Below are 27,830 nucleotides of genomic sequence, written 5' to 3' on the forward strand. Positions count from 1 at the left end.
CTCAAGGTGCTTGATATCTGACTTAGTGTGAGGATCCCATGTTATACGTGCATACTCTAGCAGGTCTAATGAAAGAGATGTAGGAGAGTAATTTTACGGAAGAGGGTGCATTTTTTAGTTTGTGTCTCAAGAAACAAAGTTTGCGGAAGGCAGAGGAGCAGATAGTGTTAATATGTAAGTTCCAGGACAGAGTAGAAGTTATGGTAACGCCCAAATATTTGTAGCTGTTAGTACTGCGCAGTGGTGAAGAACCAAGGGAGTAAGAGAAAACAAGCGGGGCTTTCTTACGAGTAACACGAAGGAATACTGATTTGTCAGCGTTTATCAACATCCCCCATTCACTGCACCAATTTAATATGTTGCTTAAATCATATTGAAGGACAATGTGATCATGAGGAGTTAATGCGTCTTTTTACAAAATACAATCATCAGCAAACAGTCTGATTTGAACACCTGGACTCACAACATTCACGATGTCATTAATATATATCAGGAATAACAGGGGACCCTGAACACTACCATGGGCGCCTCTGACGTGACTGGAAGAATGGCTGAGCTGCATTCGCCAATTTTGACGTACTGCGCTCATTTAGTGAGGTAAGCAACAATCCAGCGTACAAAAATGTCAGGTATGCCAATCATTCTTAGTTTAAATATTAATTTGTCGTGCGGCACCTTATCAAACGCTTTGGTGAAATCTAAAAATATTACGTCTATTTGTCCATTATTGTCGAGGGATAACGCAAAATTATGAATTACGGATACCAGTTGTGTTACAGTCGAATAACCCTTTCTGAAACCATGCTGAAACTCTGTAAGCACGTCGTTTTCAGCCAAGAATTCATTGATGCAATTTGCCACAATGTGTTGAAGTAACCCTTAATGTGAAAGGCTTTAAGAGCCATGGTACTCGCAAAAAGTGTCCATCCACAGGATGCCACACCACCCCTTACAGCCGACGAGCTCCTTATGCAGCCCCATACAAAGTTATAATTTCGAAGGGAGTCTGCAGCCATTGATACCAAGTAAGACTACGAGACTTTGTTTGGTGTTGAAGAAATCAAAATAATAATTTCGGCATGCACATAGTTTATTATGATCTATAAAAATGGAGAGGATCAGATAACTACAGATTTGCTGAAGGACGGGGGGGATATCGTGCTAGAAAAACTGGCCACCCTGTATACGCAGTGCCTGGTGTCATCGACGGTACGGGAGCATGGAAGAATGCAAACATTATCCTCATTCACAAGAAAGGGGACTCTAAGGACCTTAAAAATTACAGACCAATAAGCTTACTGTCTGTTACGTATAAGGTATTTACTAAGGTAATCGCCAATAGAATCAGGACAACCTTAGACTGCAATCAAGCAAAGGATCAAGCAGGGTTTCGGAAACGGTACTCTACTATCGATTATATCCATACCATCAATCAGGTGATAGAAAAATGCTCGGAATATAACCAGCCCTTATACATAGCATTCATTGATTACGAAAAAGCATTTGACTCAGTTGAAACCTCGGCGGTGATGAAGGCATTGCGAAATCAGGGGGTAGACGAGCCGTACGTGAAAGTGCTGGAAGATATATATAGGGGCTGCACAGCAACCATAGTTCTACATAAAGAAAGCAACAAAATTCCCATAAAGAAAGGCGTTAGGCAAGGAGACACAATTTCCCCAGTACTATTCACAGCTTGTTTAGAGGAAGTATTCAGAGACTTGGAATGGGAGCAGTTAGGGATAAGGGTAGATGGAGAATACCTCAGTAATCTGCGATTTGCTGATGACATTGCCTTGCTAAGCAACTCGGGGGATGAACTGCAAATAATGATTGATGACCTAGACAGAAAAAGTAGAAAGGTATGCTTGAAAATCAATATGCAGAAGACTAAGGTAATGTTCAACAGTCTCGGGAAGGAACAGCAGTTTACATTAGATAGCGAAATACTGGAAATAGTAGGCGAATATGTCTACTTAGGACAGATAGTAACCGCAGATCCGGACCATGTAAAGGAAATATCAAGAAGAATAAGATTGGGATGGAGCGCATTTGGCAAGCACTCGCAGATTATGACTAGCAGCTTACCGGTATCGCTCAAGAGGAAAGTATACAACAGTTGCATCTTGCCTGTACTCACCTATGGGGCTGAAACGTGGAGGCTAACCAAGAGAGTTCTACTTAAGTTGAGGACAACCCAGAGGGCTATGGAACGAAAAATGGTAGGGGTAACATTAAGAGATAGAAAGCGTGCAGAGTGGGTCAGAGAAATAACTCAAGTTACCGACATTCTAGTGGAAATTAAGAAGAAGAAATGGACATGGGCAGGACATGTAGTGCGAAGAGAGTATAACCGATGGTCGCTTAGGGTAACAAACTGGATTCCAAGGGAAGGAAAGCGTAGCAGGGGGAGGCAGAAAGTTAGGTGGGCGGATGAGATTAAGAAGTTCGCAGGGGTCAAGTGGATGCAGCTAGCACAGAACCTGGTTAAGTGGAGAAATATGGGAGAGGCCTTCGCCCTGCAGTGGGTATAATCAGGCTGATGATGATGATGATGATGATGATGATGATGATGATGATGATAAAAATAGCAACTACATGCCGTATGCGATATCTGAACCCAAGATCTCCAAATATCGCGCTCACTGTTCTACCAACCGCACCAAGGCGAGGATGCACATTGTGATCAATATTCTACGTTCGTAGGCATTTATGCTGCCTGTAACCTGTCACTGAGATGTATCCAGCGCTACGCTTCTCCCTAGCGGCGGAAGTAGTACGTGAGGTATTACTGCCATTGCCACATAAAATATTACTTAAACGGGAGGCATGCTCCGCGATAAATCTATTTTTTATCATTACATTCAACACGCGAGAAGCGAGGCCTTCTTCAGGATTATCAGCAAACAAATATATAAAAATAAGCTGCTCATTGTGAGACAAGTACGAAGGGAGCCAGCTTCAGAATGCGAGATTTTTATATATTTTTTGTCATCGAGAAATAATGCAATCGTGGAGATAGTTAAATAGCAAGTAGTACAAATCACAAACACATATCGCCAATGGGATCCGAACCAGAGGATCCGAATCCTGCCTTCGTTTCTGCAAGCTGCAGCAACCCCATAAACCCCACAGCTGCAGCATCCGAGTGATCCTTCAGTGCGCCGGTTTCTACTTGATTTCCTGCTCTTAATAGCTTCCGCCTTTTTCGCGGTTTCGGTTAAAGAGCCACGGTTTTTATGAGCGGTTCGGAAACACTCGCTTCTACTGCTCATGTTTTTTCTTGTTTTTTTTTTGAGATCTGTCTCTTGACGTGCTACAAAAAATTATTTAGGTACTAAAACATATGTGCAATCATCCTTTACACGTATTGGCTATATATTGCTCTCCATGACAGAATGATACATGAAATATCAAACGCTAGCACACGTAATCTCACATGAAAACACAGACCGTTATTTTATTTGCAATCCATTTATGATAACAGGTCGTTGTCTATGTTACGTGAAGGAGTAACTACGAAGTGCACTGAAGAAAGCCTATGCGCCATACGAGCGCCACGCCATTACGCGCGTCGCGGCTGATGTTTTACAGGTAATCACAGCGAGGCATGCAAAGTTAAATCTGTGCAACATCTATTCCACCAATTCTAAAATATTATGCCGGTATATGCTTACCCGCTTGCTGACTTATCTATCCATGTTTAGAACGTCAATCAGCAATATAACGCTTACCTCTGCAAACGGTGTCGTACATTGGAAGCCGTTCTTTATCTCCAGCGCCGACGCTCTGAAAGGCCCATGATTATTTGGCGCCACGATACGACGACGTGGTGGGTATTACACGCGATATTTCGACCCGGTAGCGGTAAAGGCCCCGTTGATCTAAATCTTCGACGTCGCCGTCGTGAGGGAAAAATCTCGAGTATGGCGCTGGTAGATGGCAGCATACATGGCCGCAAACTGATTGGAGGTAGTGACGTAACGTTTGGCAGGAACTGCCAACTCGGGCCGCTGATTTCGTTTGGGGCATGATGCAAGAGTCGGCCTGCCCGGACACTTTAATCGGACACGTAACCCCAAGGCACGCAGGCACTTTCCTGGTTAAAGCGGAGCTTTATATGCCGTGTGCTAGTCTACGCTAGTACGTTATGCACTTAAATACCATCGTAAGTGCCCTCATAATTTTGTTTTCCCTTTCCAGTGACTTTAAATCAGCGTCCACCTAATTATTCTTCAGATGAAGCGCCAGAGTGAAGTGGCACACCGTATTTGCTAGAATCAAGCCCACATCAATACTTAGCTGATAACCGAATGTTGAAAGCCTGGAAGACAAACGCTTTCCTTTATATCATCTAGCCACAACATAACAACGTTCAGAACAACAAAAGTACAAACGTCAAATAACGTTTTGTTTGCCACTAGCCTTGGCCGGCTCTCCTTGTCCATACTCATAAAACGCAAAATCGTCTTTTCCTTCAAATTATGCGTTAAATGTTTGGGACTGATTGTTCTCTGGTAATAAAGCCCACCTCCTACTTATATAGGCACATTGTTTAGCGCGGAAAAAGACCTCATTGTGAAGAATGTTTTTGCTGAAATCAAATTCAATTTATTTAGTTTCTGTTCTTAAATGCAGAAATACGTCGTTTTTCTCTCTTTTTTTTTGCGTTTAGAGGGTTTTTATATGTGCTCCTCGGAAACGACACACGATGAGTTAAGCGGGAACAAAGCACAGAAAGCCGCAGGAAAAAGTCTGGAAAGCCCTAAGAAAAAAATGCGCGTGAAAACGCGTGGAAAAGTTTCCTCCTTCTTACATCAATGTCTACGTGCGTTTCAATGGCTGGATTAAAGCTTTTAGCCTTATATGGGAGTGCGTAAGTCATTGTGCGCAATGCGAAATACAATACGTCTTGGGGGATCCCTGCACGATTCGACCAAATAAGGCATACTGATAAGATTCGCAAAATGCTTTCTATCTCAGGCCGATAAACTCTCAGAGCAGGAACAAAACATGGAACCAGAATTCACAAATAATAATGACAATTGTTTATTTCAATTATACTGGAAGTGGTAAAAACGAGACGTTTGAGAACGTTAGGTCAAATAAGCGCATACCTTAAATGAAAAAAGAAAAGATTTTCGTTCTACAATCATGTAGTGTGTTGATCGATAATGACCCAACAGGCTCGGGAAAAAATTTGCTTATGAACAGTGCTCTCATTTGAAGGCCACAAATAAGTCAGTAATGCAGAAAAAAAAAAGAATAATTTTTAAACACCTATCCCCCAATTGCACATCTGTACACAGAGGTTTTCATAAGTGCTTACACATTGTCGTGTAATTGTTGCGACACTGTGTGGAAAGCAACGCGAGAAATAGTCGAAGCTTTATTCACAACCGTTTTTTAAGATAACGTACGTCTACAGAAGAGGCGAATAAAGGTAGTGGCTCTATTACAGGCGAAAGCTCACCCCTCTTGTCAGAAGCAGGATGAGACCTTATATATCTTCATGTTGTACTTAGATGTGGCGAAGAAACGTTTCGGTAACAAATAAGCATAGGTATTCAACATTGAAGAAAGTGCTGGAAGCTCTCCCATAACTTAGATCGACTGGTGCATCTCTCCCAGTCTAATTTGGGAGAGATATTGCTGAAAATGTGCAATAAATTTAAGAATAAAGTTGTTCCGTGGAACTGATCCCTTCGTCACCCTCAAAAACCACTCAAGCCATGCTTAGAAGGGAACTATTATAAAGACATAATAGAATCAAAATGAAGCATAAACAAATTCAAAAAGCTTTTTAAGCGTCCTTATGAAGTATTGCGACAGGCATATACCTATCGCCCTAGGTTTCAATTTGTGGTGACCTCTCCACAGAACTGCACCGGCGGCGACTCCCTCCAACGCGAAATGCACTCTTTTCCATTCCCAAAGTTTGGGTAACCCTGCCGTAGCAACGATTTATTTTGTTTTCCAGGATTAGGTGCAGGCGACCCCACTGTCAGGGTTCCCGCACTTACACATTACAGTGGATGCAGCCCCTTTTTTGTAGGCGAAAAAAGCAGTTTTGTTAAGGGCTGGCGGTGATGAGGTGGGATCGGGCGTACATGCTCTCTTTCCCGCGAGAAGACAATGAATGTCGCGCAGTCGCCGCCGTATGTATGCCTAATCCTAGTTCAACTATTCCATCTGGTGATATTCGTCACATTCGCTGGAGGGGTTTAGGTGTGACGGTAACTTTAAAGCTGTTCTTTTAAAGCTAGACAGACGCTCTTGATTATTTAAGGTGACGGAAGGCGTAAACACATTGCACTTTTAAGGTGCTGTTTTCGCATTTTATGCTTTAGATTTCAGACTTGTGGGTTTAAACGCATCCAATTGCCGCAAAATTGCGCCTGTTAAATTCGCTTTCCGTCGGCTGGCCCTTATTGATCTCTAATGATTTTATGTGTTACATATGCAGCACTTTTTTATTTATTTATTTATTAATTTAAAATACCCTCAGGGTACAGATGTAGGTTACAGAGGGGAGGGGCGCATACAGGATATATATATATATATATATATATATATATATATATATATATATATATATATATATATATATAAAATGAAGGTTAATACAATAACAGTACAAATCTCTGAAAAACAAAGCAGACAAAAAAGAACACCGAGGTACTTGGCTAATTTAGGAAGACGGCATAGGTGTAAAAAAATAATAAAATATAAAAATAGAATAAGCAAAACAGTCTAAAATGAGATAAGCAAATAACTATTGAAGAAGTTTTAATAAGTTTTAATACTAGACAAGAAAGTTTGCCGCGCGGATTTAAATTTTTCTTCTTCAGTTATACTTCTTAGGGATGCAGAAAGGTTATTCCAATCATCACAGGTGCGGGGAAGAAACGAGTTAGAATAGGCAACTGTGTTTGAGTGTGGAATGTTTACCTTTTGACTGTGGTTACGGCGAAATGAAATGTAGGATAGTTGTTTAACCCATAAGAAGTGCAATGTTGAGTTATGGTAGTATATTTTATGAAAAAGTGAGAGGTGGTATAGCTTTCTTTGATTCGATAACAGTGGAAGATGTAAGTATGATTTCATATTAGTAACGCTGGCTGTTTTTTGATAGTTATTTAAGATGAACCGGGCTGAGCGATTTTGTACTGCTTCAACGGTGTGTATGAGTGTTGCTTGATCGGGGTCCCAAACAGATGAGGCGTATTCGAGTTGTGGACGAATATATGTTGTATACATTATTAATTTAATGATGACGGTGCAATGGAGGTATTACGGCGAATGTATCCGAGAGTACGATTGGCTTTAGCGATGATGGAGTTGGCATGCGATTTCCAGGTTAGATCATAGTAACGATTACACCAAGGTAACGGTATGACTTTACAAATTCTAATGGGACGTTATTAAGCATATACATAGGAATTGTTACATTAGTTCGAGATAGCCTCATTGATTTGCATTTGTTAATGTTTAATTGCATGCACCATTTACTGCACCATTCGCTAATATTATTAGGGTCCTTCTGGATTAATAGGACATCAGAATTATCAGCACGGTTACGGTACAAGACAGTCATCAGCAAAAAGGCAAATTTTCGAAGAAACACAGGAAGCAAGTCATTTATGTAAATAAAAAAATAAGAGTGGTACCAGAACCGACCCTTGAGGAGCGCCAGACTGGACTGGGAAAGAAGGTTAGTTGATTTCATTAGCATTTACAAATTGTACGCGGGACGTGAGGAAAGCGCGGATCCAGTTAATTACAGCAGGGGCGATCTTTAGAAAGCTTAGTTTATGAAGGAGTAGTGCGTGCCTTACCTTGTTCTTCATTGTCGTTGTGGAGGCCATCTGTGGCTCACTAATTAGAATTGTAGTGAAATATACACTGCGCTAGGTTTTCAAGCCGTCGGCGTTGCACCATGACACCGTGTGGTGATGCTCCACTGCGCGTTGCGCTGTTGCTTAGCAACTGCCACGTGGTATAGACCGAGAGCCGGGCCAGGGGTTGGAGGAGGAAATAAGAAGGAGGACAAGAAGCAGAAGAAAACATATGAAGAAGAAGAAGAAGAAGACGGATAACTCGGTAGTTGGTTGAGGCAAACGGCAACAGCGCGTTGCTAGGACAGAAGGTTCGTTAGAACGGTGTGACCGCGTTACAGTAAATCCAGGCGTCCGCAGAAACATTTGCTGCAACATTCACAGTTTTCGTTCTGTCACTAGGTTCAAGCAGTGCTTACACCCCCCAATTTTTCGCATTCCAGATTTGTTGCGGCCCGCCAATCCAGCCTTTTAGTAGCGAATTGAATCAGCAAATTCTGTGCTCTTGTTTAGCTAACGCTTTTGCCGGACTTTGCTTTTTCTCCCCATTGTACTCGGGGGCAGCTTTCTCTGGCCATGCAGCCAACGCTAAGGGGGTGTCACTTTCCTCATGATATTGGTGCATCAAGTAGATCTAGCTTATCTGCGCTCGGTTAGATGTTAGGTATTAGATCCTTCTTGTTGAATTAATAGTTTTCGAGCCACCTACTACGCTTAAATATGCTCGCTTCGGTCCGGTCGGTAGCTGGTCGACGGAGTGATAGCTGTGTTTACGAAATTAAGTGCAGACATGGCGATCATGCTTCGAGGTATGACAGGACAGCTACAGCCCCTTGACATATGAGTGAACAAATGTTTGATGGATCGGCTGTGAAGGTTTTATGTGGATTAGCTCACAGAAGCACGCGAGCGACCTACAATCGCCGGTCTTACGCCTGCATCACTAGAATTAGTGGTGTGGTGGATTGCTGCAGCCTGGGATGATATTCCGTAAGGTGTAGCCAGACACTTCTTCGGAAAGTGCTATAATTGCAATGAATGCATATGTAAAACTGTAAGTGTTTGTACACTGCATAAGAACAGCCGTGACAGCAAGTACTTTGGTATAGGCTTGTTGGTTCAACATGTTTGAAACAGAAACGCGGAGCGAATGAAACAAGGACGAGAAGTAACGTAAACAAACAGCACTGGCACCAACTAAGGAGACGAACTACGTCGATGTATTTATTTAGTGAAGCCAGGTTCGTGGCAAAAGAAAATTGTTTACTTTTTATTGTTGTTATGGCCCCCATTATCCTATCTTCCGGCAGTGTTAAATCCGAGGAAAGTTTATTTTCCAGGCCTTCATTTTTCAATTGCCGGCTTAAAATCAAGGCCGGTCAAAAATAAAAAAAAGTGTGGCATTTCCGCCAAAACACATGAACTGACTTTGTTGTAGAAAAATAAGAAACGTGACTCCACACGCTACCTCTTAGTACGCAGAACCCCTTACTTCACAAAAAATACATCCACAAGACACCGAGTTCACTTAGAGGCGGAAAAAAACGAAGAGCTTAGCAGGAGATTACTGTCCCCTTGGTAGTGAACACAACAGCATTACCAGCAAAAGTAAATGGCCGCCCATGCTTAGCGTACGCGTGAGAAAGAAGCCTAACGAAGCGAAAGTAATACAATCTGACAGTGCGCCAGCGGCATCTGGTGTGTTTTCCTTCTCAGACACATCGGCACCCCCATGCGGACAGACTTCCAAGCCACCATGATCTCGCAATGATACTTAAACGAGTTACGGCGCCGCGGAGGGGCACTCAGTGAAATCAAGAACTTCGCCGGCTTAGTACAGACTCTGAACGTGGATTCATGGTCCCGTCGTCCCAGTCATGTGCGTACTATGTCGTACATTTTTTTTTCACATGTTTCTATTGCAAGGCCCAACGCGGGAATAATATAGGAAATATTTCTTTAATGTCTAGTTCCATGAGGCATTTCAAAACGTTTCACACTGTAATTACTTAATTCTAAGCATCCCATTTTTTCACGATCTCATTCACCAATATGAAGGATGAAGGGGGGAAGAGTGAAGCTTAGATGCAAACATATAAAGCAAGATCTATCCCCCCTCCCTACCCTTTTTTCCGCTGCGATATCTCTATGAGACGAGCGCAAGTAATAACGTTTTATTTGGCAAACAAACAGCGATCACATTCGGCAAGCGTGCGCAACTCACTACAACTTCAGTCTCATGGAGAACTCTAAAAGCTCGTTTCGAATTTTTGAAAATGGGCGAGTACTTAGAATCGGGAATACTTAGAATTGAGAAAATATGCGTTAGGCAAATTTTCACTAATATTAGTTGCTACCGCTTAACAGGATCCGCTGCTAACTCTTGGAATAGCAGATGACATTGCATGACTAATTTTAACCTGAAAGCAATCACTAATATAAATCATGTAGGATAGAACTGCACTTTTTCGGTTTCTCTTACGCAGCAAACACAGTTTTCTGCCGAACCAGAAGGAATATGGCGAATGCAATCACAACTAAGCTTCATCTGCTTTTCGTGCTGAACGCCGCCACCTGTTGGTTCTCTGCGGTGGGCACCACCTTTCCGGAGCTGAAACCCTACCTGTGGGAGCATCAAGACTCATTTAAGGTAGATGTTGCAACGTGCTACCGAGTACCGTTATGACTATATGACATATCATAGGCAACCACCAAAAGCGAAAAAACTGTTCTTCCTTCTTGCATCTGCCGCCATAGAAAAACTCACTTCATCTTCTGATAGCTAAAGTTTGTAGCCAGTGATTGTGCTACTTTTATTACAGATCAGCGTTGATGTTTCCAATGGTAAAGCGCTAGAACAGTGTCAATACTGGGTAGTAAAACTGCTATTCCTGTGAAGCTCAGAGTGATATAAAGGTTATTCAAAAAGTCACTTACTTGAGCATTGTTTCTTGGCTTTCCTGCCATATTACAGATTAAGGCAAGTACCCCTCAATCCTGTGGTACTGTATATAATCTGTAAATGGACGCGAAGCCATAGGCAATAACGCCATTAGGTATACATAAATTACTAGAATAAAAGCAAAATAACGCTGTTGACTGCCCTAAAGAATTTTGTCCATAGCATAATGCCTAGAAATTTGACCATGCTATTTGAGGACGCGCTGAAGTAGCATAGGAAGATAAGCATGTCATTCTGATAATAACTCAGCTTCGTTTTAGGAGACACATTTACCGTGAGATATCGTAGCCGCCCTGAAGAAGCTGATAGCACAATTAAGACAAAGAGAAAGACGTTGGAAAAATGCTCTCAAAAGGCAAGCATGCAACTGCGTACGCAAGCCGTTCCCTCAGCTAACTTGAGCGTAACTAGTAACTACACTGATATGGTGCAGGAGTGCTTCGCTGTAGTTTTCGCTGTTCAGCGGTTTCGGTGGTACCTATATGGACGCCATTTTACGGTTGTGACAGATCATCATGGCCTGTGTTGGCTGGTCAACCTTCTTGATCAATCTGGTCGTCTGGCACGCTGAGCCCTTCGTCTGCTGGAGTAAGACTTCACTGTTTCGTACAAGAGTGGACGCAAACACGCTGATGCAGACTATCTTTCATGTCTTGCCCTTACTACGACCAAATGCGCCTCTGCGGACTTCGATCACTACATCACCTCCGTCGTGCCCGAGTTTCCCTACACCTGGGCTCTGCTTTCAAGAGACCCAAGAGACCGACATAAGCCTCCAGCCATTTCTTGCGGCTGCGCAGGATTCCACCGGTCCCAGCCCATTTTGTCTCCGTGATTGCCTTTTCTACAAAAAAGCTTACGCAAGCAACGGCATGAAGTTTCAACTTGTGGTTCCCGAGAGCCATCGCTTTGCATCATCCGGTCACCTGGGCCGGCTTGCACGATAAAGTCCGAGCTAAGTCCAGACTTAAATGGTGTCTTTAGCAAGACCAAGCTTATTTAAGACGTCGAACGTCGAACGCTTCGGGTTCATGTTCACCAGAGTGGCTTCCCAGAACGGCCTCAGCAACCACTTGGGGCATTTTTCCTCGTAACACAATCTTAAGTAGCAAAAAGCAATGGCACGGATTTTACACAACGCAAAATTGACGGAATGTGTACATCTTACAGCAGGGACAGTGCCAGCGCATCCCTGTATTTCCCTAATTTCTCTACTTAGACACCTGGCGTCCTTGTGTCTTAACCATGACAGCACTAGAGTCGTAATCATACAAGCGACTTATTCAAGTCAGGACTGAAGCCAAGTCTTGACTCCAGTCTTAAGCCGCCATGCTAGTGGCCTATTCTTTAGACTTCAGTTAAGTCTGGACTTAGCTAAGACAGTCGTAAGATTGTTTTGTGCAAGCGGGCCCTGGGCTAGGCACGAATGCTCCACCACGCACGCGATCGGTTTCATTGGCCGAAAATGCGCCAGACGACTGAGCGATATGTGGCGAGCTGCACGCAGTACCAACGACAAAAACGTCCTACATCCACGCCACGGGGCCTGCTGCATCCTGTAACTTCACCCCGTGGGGCATTCGAGAAAGTCGGAATTGACCGTATGGGTTCCCTCCCGAAGGCTTCCGACGGAAATCGTTGGATCATGCTTTGTGCCGACTATCTCACCCGCTACTGTGAAACAGTCGCTCTTCCTTCACCCACCGCTCGTCAGGTATCCTTGTTGTTGCTCCGTTCTGTCATCGTCCGCCATGAACCTCCGCGAGTGATCATCAAAGATCGATGTCGCCAGGTTATGGCAAATGTTGTGGAAGAGCCTCTCCGTTTTGCGCATCGCATTTTCAACATTCTACACCACATGACCCTCGAACCAACTGCTTGACTAAGTAAACAATTTAGCGCAAAAAAAGGAACACAAAGAACAAAGAAGAACACATAAGACGTTTGACGAGTCAAACGTCTTATGTGCTCTTCTTTGTCCTTTGTGTTCCTTTTTTGCGCTAAATTTTTTACTTAATGGATCACCAACTAACCCGGCAACATGCTCTCCTCAACTGCTTGACATAGCGCACAAATAGCAAACTTGTCAACATGTTGCCTATGTACTTCGCATCCACCACAAGAACTGGGATACCATACTGCCATTTATAACGTTTGCATTCAACACTGCAACACACAAGACGACCGGCTCCAGACGGTTCTTTCTTCTATATCCCCGCCCTTCTCGGTATTGTTTAGGCACCATTCTTCCTTACTCCGTCCATGGCGAACCGTGCATCGCCGAAAGTCTTTGTCGGGCCTAAGAAGCTCGCCGACGAACCAGTTTGCGATTTTTCGCTTTGCAAGAGCGTTCCAAAGCTCGGTACGACAGCCGGCATAACCATGTGGCTTAAGCCCCTGAAGGTTTAGTGTGGCTTTGGCGACTTCCCCGCGAGCATAGTTTATCCCAAACAATGCTGGCTTATTACGCTGGCCATTGCGGTGTTCTCGGCCACGTCAGCGAAGTGAACTACTGAATAGTGCGCATGACAGCAAGCGGTCGTCGCTCAGTCACAACTGAAGTTGCTCATGTCGCCCGGCTGAAGCCTTATCACTTCCATGGGAACGAATAACTACCTCGCCGGGGAGGGGGGGGGGGGGCTTCGTCTGTCAAGGGAAAATGCAACAGTCGTGAAGAAGATGAAGCTGATAGCACAAGTCAAGGAAAAAGACGTTGGAAAAAGGCTCTCGTGCCGGACGCGAGGCCGTCGACCAGCTGAGTTCCCTGTTCTCTCGATCTGTTGTTCAGCGCTCCGACGTCAAACCCCCGTCGTAACAATATTGTAAATTACTTACAACATAGCTCGAAAACATTTCTGCAAATACTGCAGCGACACGTGTGATGAGACCAAGGTAATCAGTAATGAGGTCAAGGCCCTCAGGAAAGAGCTGGGTGAGATGAAGTGCAATCAAGCACTAAGAAATGAAAACAAACGTCTTGGGCAAAGAGTTGAAGAGCTTCAGCTGTACAGCAGGCTGAATAACCTTGAAATAAAGGGCGTAATCAGTTCCGCAGATCCTCTAGATGCAGTAAAGGAGATTGGGGAGACTATTGATCAGCCAATCTCTGATGATGTGGACAAATGTCACAGCGTTCCGACGCGTAACTCTGACAAGACAAACATTGTCGTCCGTTTCGTTCGCCGAAACAAGCGTCATGCTTTTCTAGCCAAGGAAAAGAAGCAAAGGATCACAAATGAAAAGCTTGGCTACGATGACAAAGTGACTATGTGAATGAGCATTTGACGGCCGCCAATAAGCAGTTACTGGGAGCAGCAAAAGCGCGTAAGAAAGAAGTGTCTTGGAAATTAGTCTGGACCAGTGGCGGTAAAGTTCTTGCGCGAAAGAGCGAGCTTTCTGACGTCATCAGGCTAAAAGATAAGTCCGACCTGCAGAAGATGATAGAGTAGAATGGTTTCGTAGTTCACTCGCTGTTTTCAAGTGCGCTAGATATCGCTATGGATTATCATCCCGTTTGCGCCTACTACAATAACGCATGTTTCAATGCCAATTTCACTGCAGCGGAGAAAAGAATCTCTACTATTCGCCTAAATGTACGTAGCGTGAATAATAAGGGCGACCAACTTCAGCATTTTTCTCTTCTTTAAATGTGAATTTTGATGCTGGTATTTTGATTGAAACTTGGGCTACATCGCTTGAAGATAATTTTTGTTTCGTTGATCATAAGCATAACGGCTTTTTAGGACAAATCGCAGAGGAGGTGGCCCCGCTGTGTATGTAAGTGATGTTTATCCCCATTCTGTTGTTGATGAATTTACCACTCTGACATCGAGTGTTGAATGCTTGACCGTTGCCCTATCACATGTTATCATTGCTGGTATATATAGGCCTCCTGCGGGCAATAGGATGCATTTCTTACATTTTCTTGAGAACTTATGTCAGTTCCACAAAACTGCCACTTATCCTGATAGGAGACATAAATATAAACTTAGTGTCTGACTATCTACACTCTCGTGAATTTTTTGTCTAATATCCTCACATGCTTGCTTCAATAACATAACTATCCCCACTAGAATAACACCTATTACGTCTACACTACTGGATATCTGTTACAAATGAGAAATCTCCTGACACTGCATCTGACGTACTCTCTGCCGATATAAGTGACCATTTACCCGTTTTTTGTTTCATTTCTATTGAACGCAAAAAAAAGCTTATAACAGACCTAAATATGAGGTCCGAGATAATAATGATAAAACCCTATGCTACATTCAGGTCCTTGATTGAAAATACTAATTGGGATAGCATTTATGAGATAAACGACACTAATGTGGCCTACTCCGCATTTGTAACCACGTTCTTGCAGTTTTATAACGAGGCTTTCCCCATTCGAGTTTCGACTTGCAACCCGAAGAATTATAGGCAACCCTGGATGAACAAAACGCTTTATGAAGACTTCCAAAGCAAAAATAAGATGTAACATAACTTTTTGCAAACACGCGATGTTCTCCTCTTCAAAGAATTTAAGAAGTTTAGAAATAGCCTGAATGCTAAGATGAGGCATGCCAAAAGTGAGTATTATATAAACAAATTTTCCCAGATGTATAGTGATGGAACAAAGCTATGGCGAGAGATCAACCAGCAAATGCATAAAAGGAATGCTGTTGAAATAAATGGAATCTCAACCTCCAGTGGTACGCTATCTGGCTTTGAAATGGTGAATGCGATAAATAATTCCTTTATTAATGTCGGAAACCCAGGAAACAGTGCGTTGGGGAGTAGTCATGTCTTCAGTGATCCAGTCTGCCCTTTACCTAACTCTATTTTACTAAAGCCTGTCACCGCACATGAAGTCGACAGCATGATTACAAGCATAAAAAATAACGCATCTGCTGGGTATGATGAAATAAAAACCATTCCATTCAAACACGTGTCGACCGCAGTGTGTGATATTTTGGTGTATATCATTAATCTAATGCTACAAAGTGGTACATTCCCAAATGACCTTAAGGTAGCCCGTGTATGCCCGGTGTATAAAGGTGGAAAGAAAAGTGAAATTTCAAACTATAGACCAATCTCTGTTCTTCCAGTAATATCTAAAGTATTTGAAAGAGCAATTAACAGAAGGCTAGAAGCATTTTTTTCTAAGCACAACGTTATACACCCCTCTCAATATAGATTTATAAAGGTAAATGTGCAAAACAAGCATTATTAACCGTAAAAGATAGGATCATTGAAAACATTGATCACTGTAGGTACACTCTTAGGCTGTTCTTAGACTTTCGCAAAGCGTTTGATTGCGTTCAGCATGATATTCTCTTGCGAAAGCTGTCTAACTATGGCGTAACAGACATAGCTTTTAGTTTGCTGAGGAGTTATTTAAGTAATAGATCGCAGTACGTGGTAGTGAATGGTATCTGTTCTGACAAACAGGTTATTAAACAGAGTGTCCCTCAGGGATCTATATTAGAACCACTTATGTTGATAAGAACTGTGAGTTGAGCTAGTTGGTGCATCATTTTTTAAAAATACACAGCGCAACACTCATAGGGCCAGCGAGTAGACGGGAACAGCGCTATCAACTGCATGATTTATTGAAAGAACGCGAATATATACAAAAATCTTCTGACAACCAAGTGCGCATGTTCGCAAATAAAACAACATTTCACTTTAACCAGTTTCATCAAGATATGAGATTTCTCGGGGATGAATGATAACAAATGGGGTGCTTACGCATGTGTCAGAATTCTTGTGAATGAGATAGGCCTCTTTTAATTCTCGTGTTAATTTCTCTCTGTGTTTGTACAACACTGTAGTTTCTTTGAACAGGGGAGTGCAAGGAGGGTGCAAATGGTGCTTTTGGCTACATTACTTGTGGTGTAGTGCCAGGTTCGATTGATGACGTAATCTTGCTTGCTTGCAACAGGGTCCTGAAAAAAGTAAAGGTTTCTAGAATACGGCAGGATCCTGAGACACCCCGTTAAAAGAAAAATATTGCCGTCATATAGTATGTGCATGGAATTTCGCATCGCCTACGGCAAGTTGGACATAGGTATACAGGTCATGTTTTCTGCGCCCATAAAACTTGGCAGCATTTGCGCTAAAGTAGACCAAAAAATAAATGACAAAAAACGACGTGCAGGCCATGGGGGATGCCAGGTAAAACATAATGTAGCTTTTCTTCCGTGCACAGAAGGAGTGGTGTACAGAGTGCCTTTTACTTGCGGCAAAGATTACATTGGTTAATCAAGAAGGTGTCTTAACATAAGGCTTAGAGAACATGAAGACTCCCTAGAAAAAGCCCCGTCATCGAACCTGGCACTACACCACAAGGAATGTAGCCAAAAGGCCCCTTTGCACCCTCCTTGCACTCCGCTGTTCAAAGAAACTACAGTGTTGTACAAACACAGAGAGAAATTAACGCGAGAAATAAAACAGGCCTATCTCATTCACAAGAATTCTGACACATGCGTAAGCACCCCATCTGTTATCATTCATCCCCGAGAAATCTTATATCTTGACGAAACTGGTTAAAGTGAAATGTTGTTTTATCTGCGAACATGCGCACTTGGTTGTCAGAACATTTTTGTATATATTCGTGTTCTTTCAATAAATCATGCAGTTGATAGTCAGCGCTGTTCCCGTCTACTCGCTTGTCCCATGTTTGTTGCGCTGTGTATTTTTAAAAAATTATGTTCATAGTCTACAATGATGACATCTCCCGGATACTTGAATCACCTGACGTAGTCATGTATGCAGACGACACTAGCGCATTCTTTACAGCCCTTTTCTTGCCTGCTCTAGAAGATATGAAGATATGGTAAATTCTTACCTTGAAAATCTGCATATGTGGCTAGAGGCTAATAGACTTAGCCTAAATCTAAAACGATTTATGTTATATTCCGACCAATAAATACCGTCGATCACTATATCCTAAATGTAAGATATGAACAAACACAACTTAAACAAGTCAATAACCATAAATTTCATGGTGTTTGGTTTAATGAAAATCTTTCACGGAACACTCATGTTTCCAAACTGGTTGATGGCATCGGCAAATTTGCCGGTTGCCTGCACAAGATCGCTAGTTTAGTACCGGTTTGTGTCAAACGTTCAATATACCATGCGTTGTTTAATTCGCGACTCACATATTGCATCCTCATTTGAGGTACGACAGCCTACAGAAACCTTGAGGGAATAATGGTCGTTCAAAAGAGGGTTCTAAGAGCGATTGAAGGGTATTATGGTAGACCACAACATCTGCCTACTGCGCCGTTATTCAGCAAGCACGATATGCTAAAAGGCAATCAGATTTATTATTTCCACTTGTTAAAACACATCCATCGGCACAGGCTACATACATCAATACCAGATCATAGCATAGCGAGATATGAACTTCAAACCAACAAGAAACTTACCCCTAAAGTTCGAACAAACTGCGGCAAACGAACACTAACCTACCAAGTTCCCACTGCTCTTAACAGGCCAATTCCTAATGTTCACTTCTCTGTTAGAAGTAACACATTCAAACGTAACATAAAAGCATACCAATAATTGCAAACAATCATGAATTTCTCCAACCTAACATTTCAAGATTTCTGCATGTTGATCTTAACATTTTGGTTGAATTTTCTTGGTTGGAGCAAGTGAATCAATCACCCATGTTAGCAGCTTTTGACTGGATGGCAAATTATCCTTCAATTGTATATGTCTGTATTACGGCTTATTTTGTTTTGTTGTGTACTTGTTTTGCTGCTGTGCTTTCACGTGTGGAACGATCTCTTTGCGGCATATGCATTTATTATTTGTGTTAGGTTGTATATGTCTAGATTGATAATGTATTATTTCACTGGTCTGTCAAACTTTGCTTGGGTGCCGAGGCCTCGTCAGGTTTTTCAACCATTTGCCTCGCTGCCCCTTCCTGTAGAAAAAAAAAAGAAATAAATAAAAAAAATTGAAGCTTGATGTTATGTGTTGACGCAACGTGTCCTGAACGCGGAGCCGTTACAGTGCGTTAAGAAAAAACAAATGCTGATTAAAGCTTATATTCAATATTGTCGACGAGGGTGAAAAAAACGCTCACACAATTTAATGACGGTTAGGAGTGAATTGTTTTCTATTGTTATTGCTTTATCGCCATATTGCTGATGCACTCCTCTAGAATTACATTTCAGATTTCTCGCTTTTGGAGCATGCTAATAGTTTAATAAATGTAAGTACAGTTCCTAGGGCGCAGCAGTGTTTATTTCATCCTTGAATACAATCCCTTTCTGTCGATACCACAGCACCATTCGTAGTAGCGCTTAAACGATAATAGCAGCATTATTATAGTGCAAGAAACACTACAGGTTATCTTTGTGAGTGTTCGCGTTAAATTTAATAAAAGCCCTAAGTATCGCACATCATTTACGAATACATGTTTTTAAGAAATTGCGGGCGATGCCGTTAATTCCTAATGGAAAATTTGAGTGCAGCTTTTCAGCTATTTCAGCTTTTCCACAGATTGAGGCAAATAATTCGAGGAATACATGTATGTGCAATTACAGACAGGTTTTTATTTTTCACACATATTTCATGTCAACTAGTTCCTCATACGCGAGTGACATATACTGGGTCTTTATTTTCGCCCCGCCGGGGTGGCGCAGTGGTTACGGCGTTCGAGTACTGTTCCCGCGTGCTTTTACTTCGTGCTTCTTACGAGCATGGGCGCGACGCAGCTGGTTAAAACACTCGGCTGGGGAACTTCTTTTGGAGACAGGATATATTTATTTAGTTTATTTATTTATGGAACTAGGTACGAAGGGCGACAGCGACTCCGCGGAACGGAGGAATGGGCGTGAAAGAGCTGCGCTCTAAAATTATTGCGACAATTAAAATTCGGCTTTAAGGGCCTGACGCGATAGCGTAGGATGTAGCCTTACATATAAAGCCACGATTTAACCCAGCCGTATGAGCGTGTCTGCGTGGTCTGGGAGTAGCTTTCATGCCTCGGCATCGGATAGAACTTGATACTTATTCAACCTTCCCACCTCGAATGAGAAACCGGAGTTGGCAGCTCCTGCCAACTTCAGTATCACGTGATATAATTACGTCCCACATCCGGCCATGTCAGCTGCCAGCTCCCACCCGCCAGCGCTATGCTGTGATTGTCCGCTCACAGCGTCGACGCTGACACTGACGCCGGTGTTCTGCGTAATTTGCCCTTGAAAGCTATCGTGGTAAAAATGCCCTGGTGATCACTCGCAACCAATTAGGGAGACACCTTCTCTCGCACGACTTCTCAAATGACGTTATCGAGGATCACTGTGTGCTCCCACTAATTGGACGCTTCCCATGTGGTACGGATGGGACTTTGCACATTAAGGCGCCGTTTTTACTTGTTTTCTTTATTTTCGTTGGCTCGCCGATGAACGCTGAGTTGAGGGAGGCTTGGAAGAGTGTCAATTTCAATTGCCGATATCTTCACCGTTTTTCAAGCTTGCCTAAAAATATTCACATTTTAGAGGGGACGGATGGAACACCTATGTGCCTATTGCCAGTACGTGTTTTCTGTTTCCATTTATACATTTTTTCATGGGTCATAAAGAAATAGTTCCGCGAAAAACGTAGCGTTAATACAGGACTAGAGAGACGAGGACTACTTAAAACGTGAAATTTCGGAAACGTTGGATTTGCATCGGCTCAAGTGTTGCCCCTGTGCTGTGTGAAAGCTTTCATGGTACGTTTGGGCGTCTGCTTCAGTCCGATTTGAGCTATGAGCGTGTTGTGCGTATTTTTAGATATGTCTATGATTTACTTGTTGTACTTAAGCTTTCAAATGCAGATGACCTGGGTGTTGTTGCAGACTCAATATTAACTATAGATTCAAAGGCATCATGAATTCATCGAACTTTTTCATTGAACTACCAACTGATGATTCCATTCAGTTTTTAGGTAATTACATGTATTTTATTCCTGTCGGTCTCATTCGCTGGGCTGACGAGCCTCGGTCTAAGAAAGCGCTACTGCATTTCGACTCCTCGCATTCGAAGCTAATTAAGCCAGGCATAGCAGCCACATGCCTTAGGTCTTCTCACCTCAAGTCGTGTCCGCAAAAGTGGGTATTAGTTTCTAGACGCAGGTGCAAAGACTAACGAAGCAGGCTTCCCTGACGATGTTCTTGTAGCAGTTGCAGAGACTCTCAGGAAAAGGCTACATAAATTGAAAGAACGCGTCCAGCCATCACAGGGAAATGTACCAGGCAAACATAAAAAGAAGTTTGAGGTTGTGCCCTACGTACACAAGTTTTCGCACAACTTGAAGAGAGTAGCAGCGACATTTGGAGTGGATATCGTCCTCTCAGCTCCACTCGAGCTTACAAGGCTATATGCTTAGTAGACCATGAAAGGGACAAAAAATAAGTATATGGCGTTAATCACAAGAATCCGCACGTCTCATGCGCCAGTGGGGTTGTTTATCGGATCCCTCTCCGCTGTGGGAGTATGTACATTGGGCAGACGGGCAGATGCCTAAATGTGAGACTGACTGAACATGGCTCTTAACGTCGTCAACAAACTGACGAGCATTTTCCTACGCGTCTGCAAGAGCTGCAAAAACTGCTTTCCCCTCCTGAAACGTTACCAATATGTTGGGAAGCGGTACAGACCAATTGGCAAGAGGAATCTTTGAAGCGCATGAGATTGCGAAATGCAGTAGTGACACGTGCATTAGTACATCATCTGTTTATGTGATGGAAAAAGAAAAAAACGCTTTTAATGCGCGCTTGAGGTTGCACCTCATATCATGAGCGATAACTGTTGGTGTTTTCGTATTTTTTTCGTGTTTTAGTTTGCCAATGAAGAGTGTTATCATTTTTCTAGGTATGCTCAGGCATAGTGTTGCTTAATGATGGGGCGTTTTTTCGTCGTACGATCCCATTCAGTTGTAAGTTCTAGCTCTATCCTGTCCTCGTCGCTCTAGTCCTGTCTTAACGCTACGTTTCTCGCTCAACTATGTCTTACCAACTGGACCCATTGTACACTCTGTTAAACATAAAGTAATAGACAAGTCAGCAGTAATGGTTTGAAGATACGTTTGTGCACGTTAGTGGGTGATTGTCGATGATTGTCGCCTACTTACCCTGAGCTTCATGGTTATACCCCCACCTTCCAATCGTGTCCGTCTGGAAACAGCAAAAGCGCAAAGTGTGTCTGCCCTGATGCCCATTGTTCCCCAGCGCTGCGTGCCGTCGGCAGGAGATATAGGTAGTGCGGTTGAATTTAGGCATCCTTACTCGCCTGAAGCATATGTCCTAACGCACGCAGAAGCGTTACAAGGAACCTGGTGCTTTTCAACGCGATAGTTGGGAACCGGCTGGCTGGCGTGGGCCCCGTGTACTGAAAATGCGGCGTAGAGCCGGCGTCGACGATGGCGCTGTGAGTGAAAAAAGCACAGCGTTAGTAGGCGGCAGTCGGCAGCTGACACAGAAAAGGATTTATTAGTTTCGTGTACATCTTACGTGGTGCTACGACAAAACATTAAAAATTAGAGGGTGCACAACGTCTTTGCGTGCGGAAACGAGAAGCTATTGGGAGTTTTTGATAAGAGTTCTTTTGCGTTTCGTTGCTTTTCTATGTGCACAACTTTCACTTTACTTAATTAACTTTCTCATCTGTGTTTTATTCGTTTTCCTTTATTTTTAGTTTTGTCTACTCTAATTTATTTTGCTGATGTTTAATAACATTTTTTTTGGTTTAGCGTTCTTTTCCTTTCGTTCATATTTATTTCGTTCTTTCTGCTTATTGTTAATGTCGCCTTTATTTGACTTTCATTACAGGCCCGTGCTTTCTTTCCCTTACGCCATCCACCATCCTTAAGCTAGATAATTAGAATTAATTACACATGCGTAGGGTTTCGGGAGAGAGGGCAATTAGATTTGCAAGTGTAAGATAGCTATTTGGTTACCATAGCATGACTAAATTCCGAATGGCTGTTAGCAATGTCTATCTTCATGTCAGAGCTGTCCGGAAAATGTGGGCGTAAAGTAGTGGTTAGAGATCCTGGCTGGGACATGAAAGGATGGTGGTTGGAGTCCTGGAGTGAACTGGACAGGGTTTGTATTTATTATTATTAACTGACAGCTCATGGTGGCACTTGCTTTCCATATCTAGCGGTCACAGCTCTCATGAGGAGAGAAATGCTTTCGTATTAACATGTGGATTGAGTTTTTGAAAGAGAGTCATCGCAGTGTTGCCAAAAGGAGTTGTGTGCTTCAAAGAACGGAGCAACCAGTTAGGCGGACTGCACGCATATTTATATAGAATCATCGATAAAAAGGCACCAGTTAGGCCCCAGAAGAAAAGTCTCATTTGTGCTTAAAAGCTATGTTGAGAGCTAAACCAACAAATCATTACATGATTGCACTTTGCATATGGCGTAAGAGCTTAAAGAAGTTTAGACACGAAATTTTCGTGGCTATTTTTCATCTTGTTAATAACGCGTAAGATATTCCTCTATATGCATTACCACTCTTTTTTCGCCTTCCAACGCTGCAAAATTTTAATTGAATTTTTTCTACCTAGTTTCGGTTTCGGTTTCAGCAGCCGATACATGGCTGTGACGTCACACTCAAGTCTAGGTAACGCGCTGCCTGAAAAAAAAAAAAAAACAGCTGTATAATCGCTAAGTCTTATCTTTTCGTTATTCATGTCCATGAGGCACGGTGGCTTTAGTGTTCTGGTGAATGAAAAGGACACATGAACGATGATATCAATGTTTTATCTATCCCTCACGTGGCCTAGATTTCACTTTGACATCAAAGCCGTCGCTCTGCTGTTGAAACTGAAACTGAAACTGGCGAGAAAAGAAATGGGATTATAAAGTTTTTAGCGGCCGTAGGCTGATATCACGAGGTGGTCTGTGTGCAGTAATGCACTACGTATCATTGCAGAAGATAAAACGAACCCAAGAATGAAGTGTCTATGCTCCTTTAATGGTGAAATCCTTTGCCCCTTCTTCTTCTCTGCTTCCTCTTCTGTCTACCTCTTCTTTTTTTCTTGGATCTTATGCACTCGTCGTAATTTAGTTATCTCCTTCCCTTTGACTTTGTCGTCAGAATCTATTGCGACGTCCTTACCGGAGAAATTATGTTTACGCCCGATACTATTGCAACGTTTTACTCTCACATCTCGCGGGTTATCGCAGAATCTCGCTGACACATCTCGCTTACATATCTCGCGGAATCTCGTGGAATTTATTTGTCATATTCAATTTCAACCAAGAAAGGCTTTCGCCTTATAAATATTTCAATTTTTATATCGAGTTTTCTCGCTCGTACTGCAGAGCATTAGCGCAGACTAATGGGCAAGTTGGCACGACATTCCGAGTAAAAGCGCCTGCACAGCGCTTTGTCTTGCCCCTGCCTCTATCGTTTTTGTGAAGGTGCGCTGCTTTATACTAGAGTAGTATATAAAACACTGTTTTTCCTAAGCACGATCTTACTGGAAAGAAATGAAACAGATTCGCTTTCACTCAAGGCCAAAATATTACCTGACCGCTTCTCGAAGGCTAGAGCGGATTTCCGAAAGCCGCGTGTTGGCGGCCTGGCAGTGTCTCAATCGCTGCGAATAAACACTAAGCTGAGTTCACCGAAACATTCATGCTAAAATGCCGACTTTAGTGCGGTCGGAAGAGAAAAGAAGGTCTTCGTAGAAATGCTCGACCGCACAAGTCGACACCAAAGCTAAAACAATTGTGTTCGGGAATGCACCTACACGTATCATAAGTATATTCGTGGAGGAATACTATCGTCCAGCAAACTCTCATTTTACCAACGGCACTTTCATCCGCCGGAGAGGAGGGAGAATTGGGGTCGTATTAAGAACAGATTTATCTCTAGCATAAAAAGCACAAACTCCTTTTTAACCAAGAAGCAGGACAGCCCACCCTGGTCCGGGCTGTGCGTCGTGCTTGCAATTTGATTGTTTTGGAACATCCTAGGCCGCAATGTTTTAAGATTCGCAATAATTTCGAAGTCGCCTTTAGTCAGTGTGTAAATAACGGCGCAACGTACCGTAGCTGAGAGTTTTTATCTCCTTCCTTGTAATCCGTTTTATTTTCTTACATATTGTTCAATCGCACATTGTGCACTTGAATGCTGTCACCGCAAAAAGAGACATGACCATAAAAGTTTTCTTTCAACCGATAGCTCGTCATGGCATATAACAATGTCATTACTGGAGTCCAGGGCCACATCGATTCTTAAAAAAAAAAAAGGGCTCCAAAACTTTCACATGGTGGCTAAGACAAGGCAACGGTTGGCACTAGATTTGTCTCGTTAGAGGGTGGAGAAACTGAGCGTGCTTTCTTTAATTAGGTCATAATTATATAATTTTGCTACAAATACTACTGCTTCTTTTTCAGGTCCTATTGCAACCCAGCTATTTTGTGTTGTTGCAACGATCGTTTGAAAATGACCCTGGCTTCTTTTGGGACGGAGACTGCATCTACGGCCGCATGTTCGAGTTCTATCCGGAGGAAAAATACGCCATGGGCACCGTTCTGCACTGGAGCCCTTTCTCGAACATACTGTAAGTGCCACGAATCAGATGTCAACGGAATCAAAGCAGGTATAAGGGTCAATTAAGTATGGAATAAGTACAGTCAGGGAAAAAAATTTTTTTTTATTTTGTGCACATACGCGAGTTTGCCGTGTCGAACTCAGTGTTAGGTGCCAGGATGCACATCATGCAGATATTGTGTTAGAAATGCATATCAAGCACTTCAGCATATCAATGTACGCAAACGAATTGCACGCGAGAAATGTCTAATGAAATATACGCCCCTCTATATGTTGTTAAAGTATCCACCGCATTCAATGAACATTCTTGACGCTTAGCAATGCGTTAAATAAGGTTGTTTATTCTTAATTCCTCCTCCTCCTTCCCCAATCTGACACACAAAGCTCGGCTGTGATGTAACGAAGCCATGCTTAATATATGACTGTGTTTACACAGTCGGCTATTGTTCCTGCGAAAATTGCTGAAGATCGCTAGACAACCTTCGCACAAGGTGGGGTCGTGTTTTTTATATTTTCCCGCGTATTTGTAAGCTGCAGAACAAGTTAACTGCGCATCAGGGTTCATATTCAGGGTGTGGGAATTTTTAAGAAATGTTATCTCTGGGACCTCGAATCATCGGATTAATCGAAACACCGGAACTAGAAGTGGTAACAACGAAAGTGGCATTCGATACCGGCGCTTCCACAGATGACTCGAGGTCAAAGAGATAACGACAATTCTGGAAACGAAGCAAACTCGCAATACGGGCTGAATTTTTAATCCGGTTATGTTTCTTATTCATCTGTCAGCCCATTAATCACTGGCTGCCGCCGGCTATGGTATGTCTTATCATAAGCAAACGATGTCGTTTGCTTCCACCGGCAGCCAAGTTGGTGCTGCTGGCGGATGAAGGAAAATAGACGAATCAACATGTAAAATATGCATAGAAGGTCATGTCTGACAGGTGTGACGAAAGCCCATTTTTTGTTGCATTCAGGTCCTAATATTCGCCAAGAATAGCGCTCATCACTACAGTTCACAAAACGGCCTTTACGACTGGGCATGCCGGTGTGCTCTCATTATTATGCATATCTGTATCCTGCGACAACAATAATGTTTCATTCCAGAGTCAACAGGACAGTGTACTTGACCGCGGAAGCCACCGAAGATTACCCGGTGGGCAACGCTTACACGTCGTCTCCGATAAGCAGTGAGTGAGGCCAGTTCACTTTAGTGAATAGACAGCGCATGTATTAGTCACTTTCTACGAGGCACAGATGGACCCTTTAAGCGGGGAGGCAGTCGTCTCCCTGCCGTCACTGCGCTCTGCCGAACAGGTGGTTTTATCCCAACTCGAGCCATTTATTCGCTTTACTTAAAAATATGCTTTGGAAATTTAAAGGCACGAAAGGCAGAGCGCGGTGGCGTTAAAGGCCTAGCTTGCGAGGAAATTTCATGACGAAGTTATCGACGTCGGTATTGAGAGTGGTAATTCAGAGGCACGACTTGCAAGTGGTAGTTCACCGTAGACTGGGTGATCGTCGAATCGTGTGACGTCACGAATTCACATGACACGAGTGATTTGGCAGCCGCTGCCATTTCCGGCATTGCCTTTAAATAGAAGGGCGAAATTGGAATACACAGTCTTATAGATACGCGGATGGACACACATCAACCTTAGTACAGTAGTTTATGGCCACAATTTATATATCTATGTAAGGTGGTCTGTCACATATAGCATATAGATACTGTAAGGCAAATGCATAAATAAAATACTAGCCATTAGGCGAGAACTAAAGTGAATGAACGTGAACGAGGAGCCATTAAAACTTAAGTGTACCGCGAAGTAAAAGCGCAGCGTTTCAATTTTGCCACTGCTTATGAACAGTAACTACCACTCTGCGAAGCAGCTTTCCCTAATGCCTGTGGCGTGAGCACGGAGCAGGCGGAAGAGAAAGCAGCCAGCATTGTTACTGCGCGGTAATACGGTTAAATATGACGGGCATAGTTTTTCCCGTGTATCCTATAATGTGCCTGGCAGGCTGTGGGTGACTGTAAGGAAAAGTATCGTACTCTTCCTGCTCGTGGCTGCCGTTCCAGCTAAATCAGAAAGGAGGCAGACCTATTGGTGTAATCCTTGCATATGGGCAGGGAACGGTGTAAAAATGGAGCAGCGGCTGATAGCGCGGCAAAAAGTCTGCGGCATTATATTCTGCCCTCCACATGCCTGTCTTCGAAAAACACTCCGATACAAATAATATAGTACCTGATAAAAAATAAAGTGATGAAGAATTACTGGGTGGTATGGGTAACAACGACACATCTCACTCACTAAATGCTCAGCCTACCAATTATTAGGGCGAAAGCCTTGCTAGGGTCATGAGTATGCGCAGAATGTGCGCGCCCCGCGCGAGGTGTCAACACCTGCAAACGCTTAAACGAATAAATAACAGAGAAAAAGAATGATTGTATTAGATAGAGCAAAATGAACCA

At 42.9% G+C, this 27,830-nt stretch overlaps 1 protein-coding gene across 1 annotated transcript in view; it reads left to right on the forward strand.

The window, feature by feature from the left end:
- The first annotated feature begins 9,571 nt into the window (after positions 1-9,571).
- LOC146200435 (male-specific histamine-binding salivary protein-like) overlaps positions 9,572-27,830 on the forward strand; it is a 38,794-nt gene continuing 20,535 nt past the window's right edge. Inside the window, exons 1-4 of the mRNA XM_084592945.1 lie at positions 9,572-9,717; positions 10,325-10,488; positions 25,201-25,367; positions 26,465-26,547. Coding sequence (XP_084449071.1) covers positions 9,696-9,717; positions 10,325-10,488; positions 25,201-25,367; positions 26,465-26,547 — 436 coding nt within the window. The 5' untranslated portion in view covers positions 9,572-9,695. The remainder of the gene's footprint in view (positions 9,718-10,324; positions 10,489-25,200; positions 25,368-26,464; positions 26,548-27,830) is intronic.

This window comes from Amblyomma maculatum, chromosome 2, assembly GCF_055883805.1.
Source record: "Amblyomma maculatum isolate TAMU_Amacu chromosome 2, ASM5588380v1, whole genome shotgun sequence".
NCBI lineage: Eukaryota > Metazoa > Arthropoda > Arachnida > Ixodida > Ixodidae > Amblyomma > Amblyomma maculatum.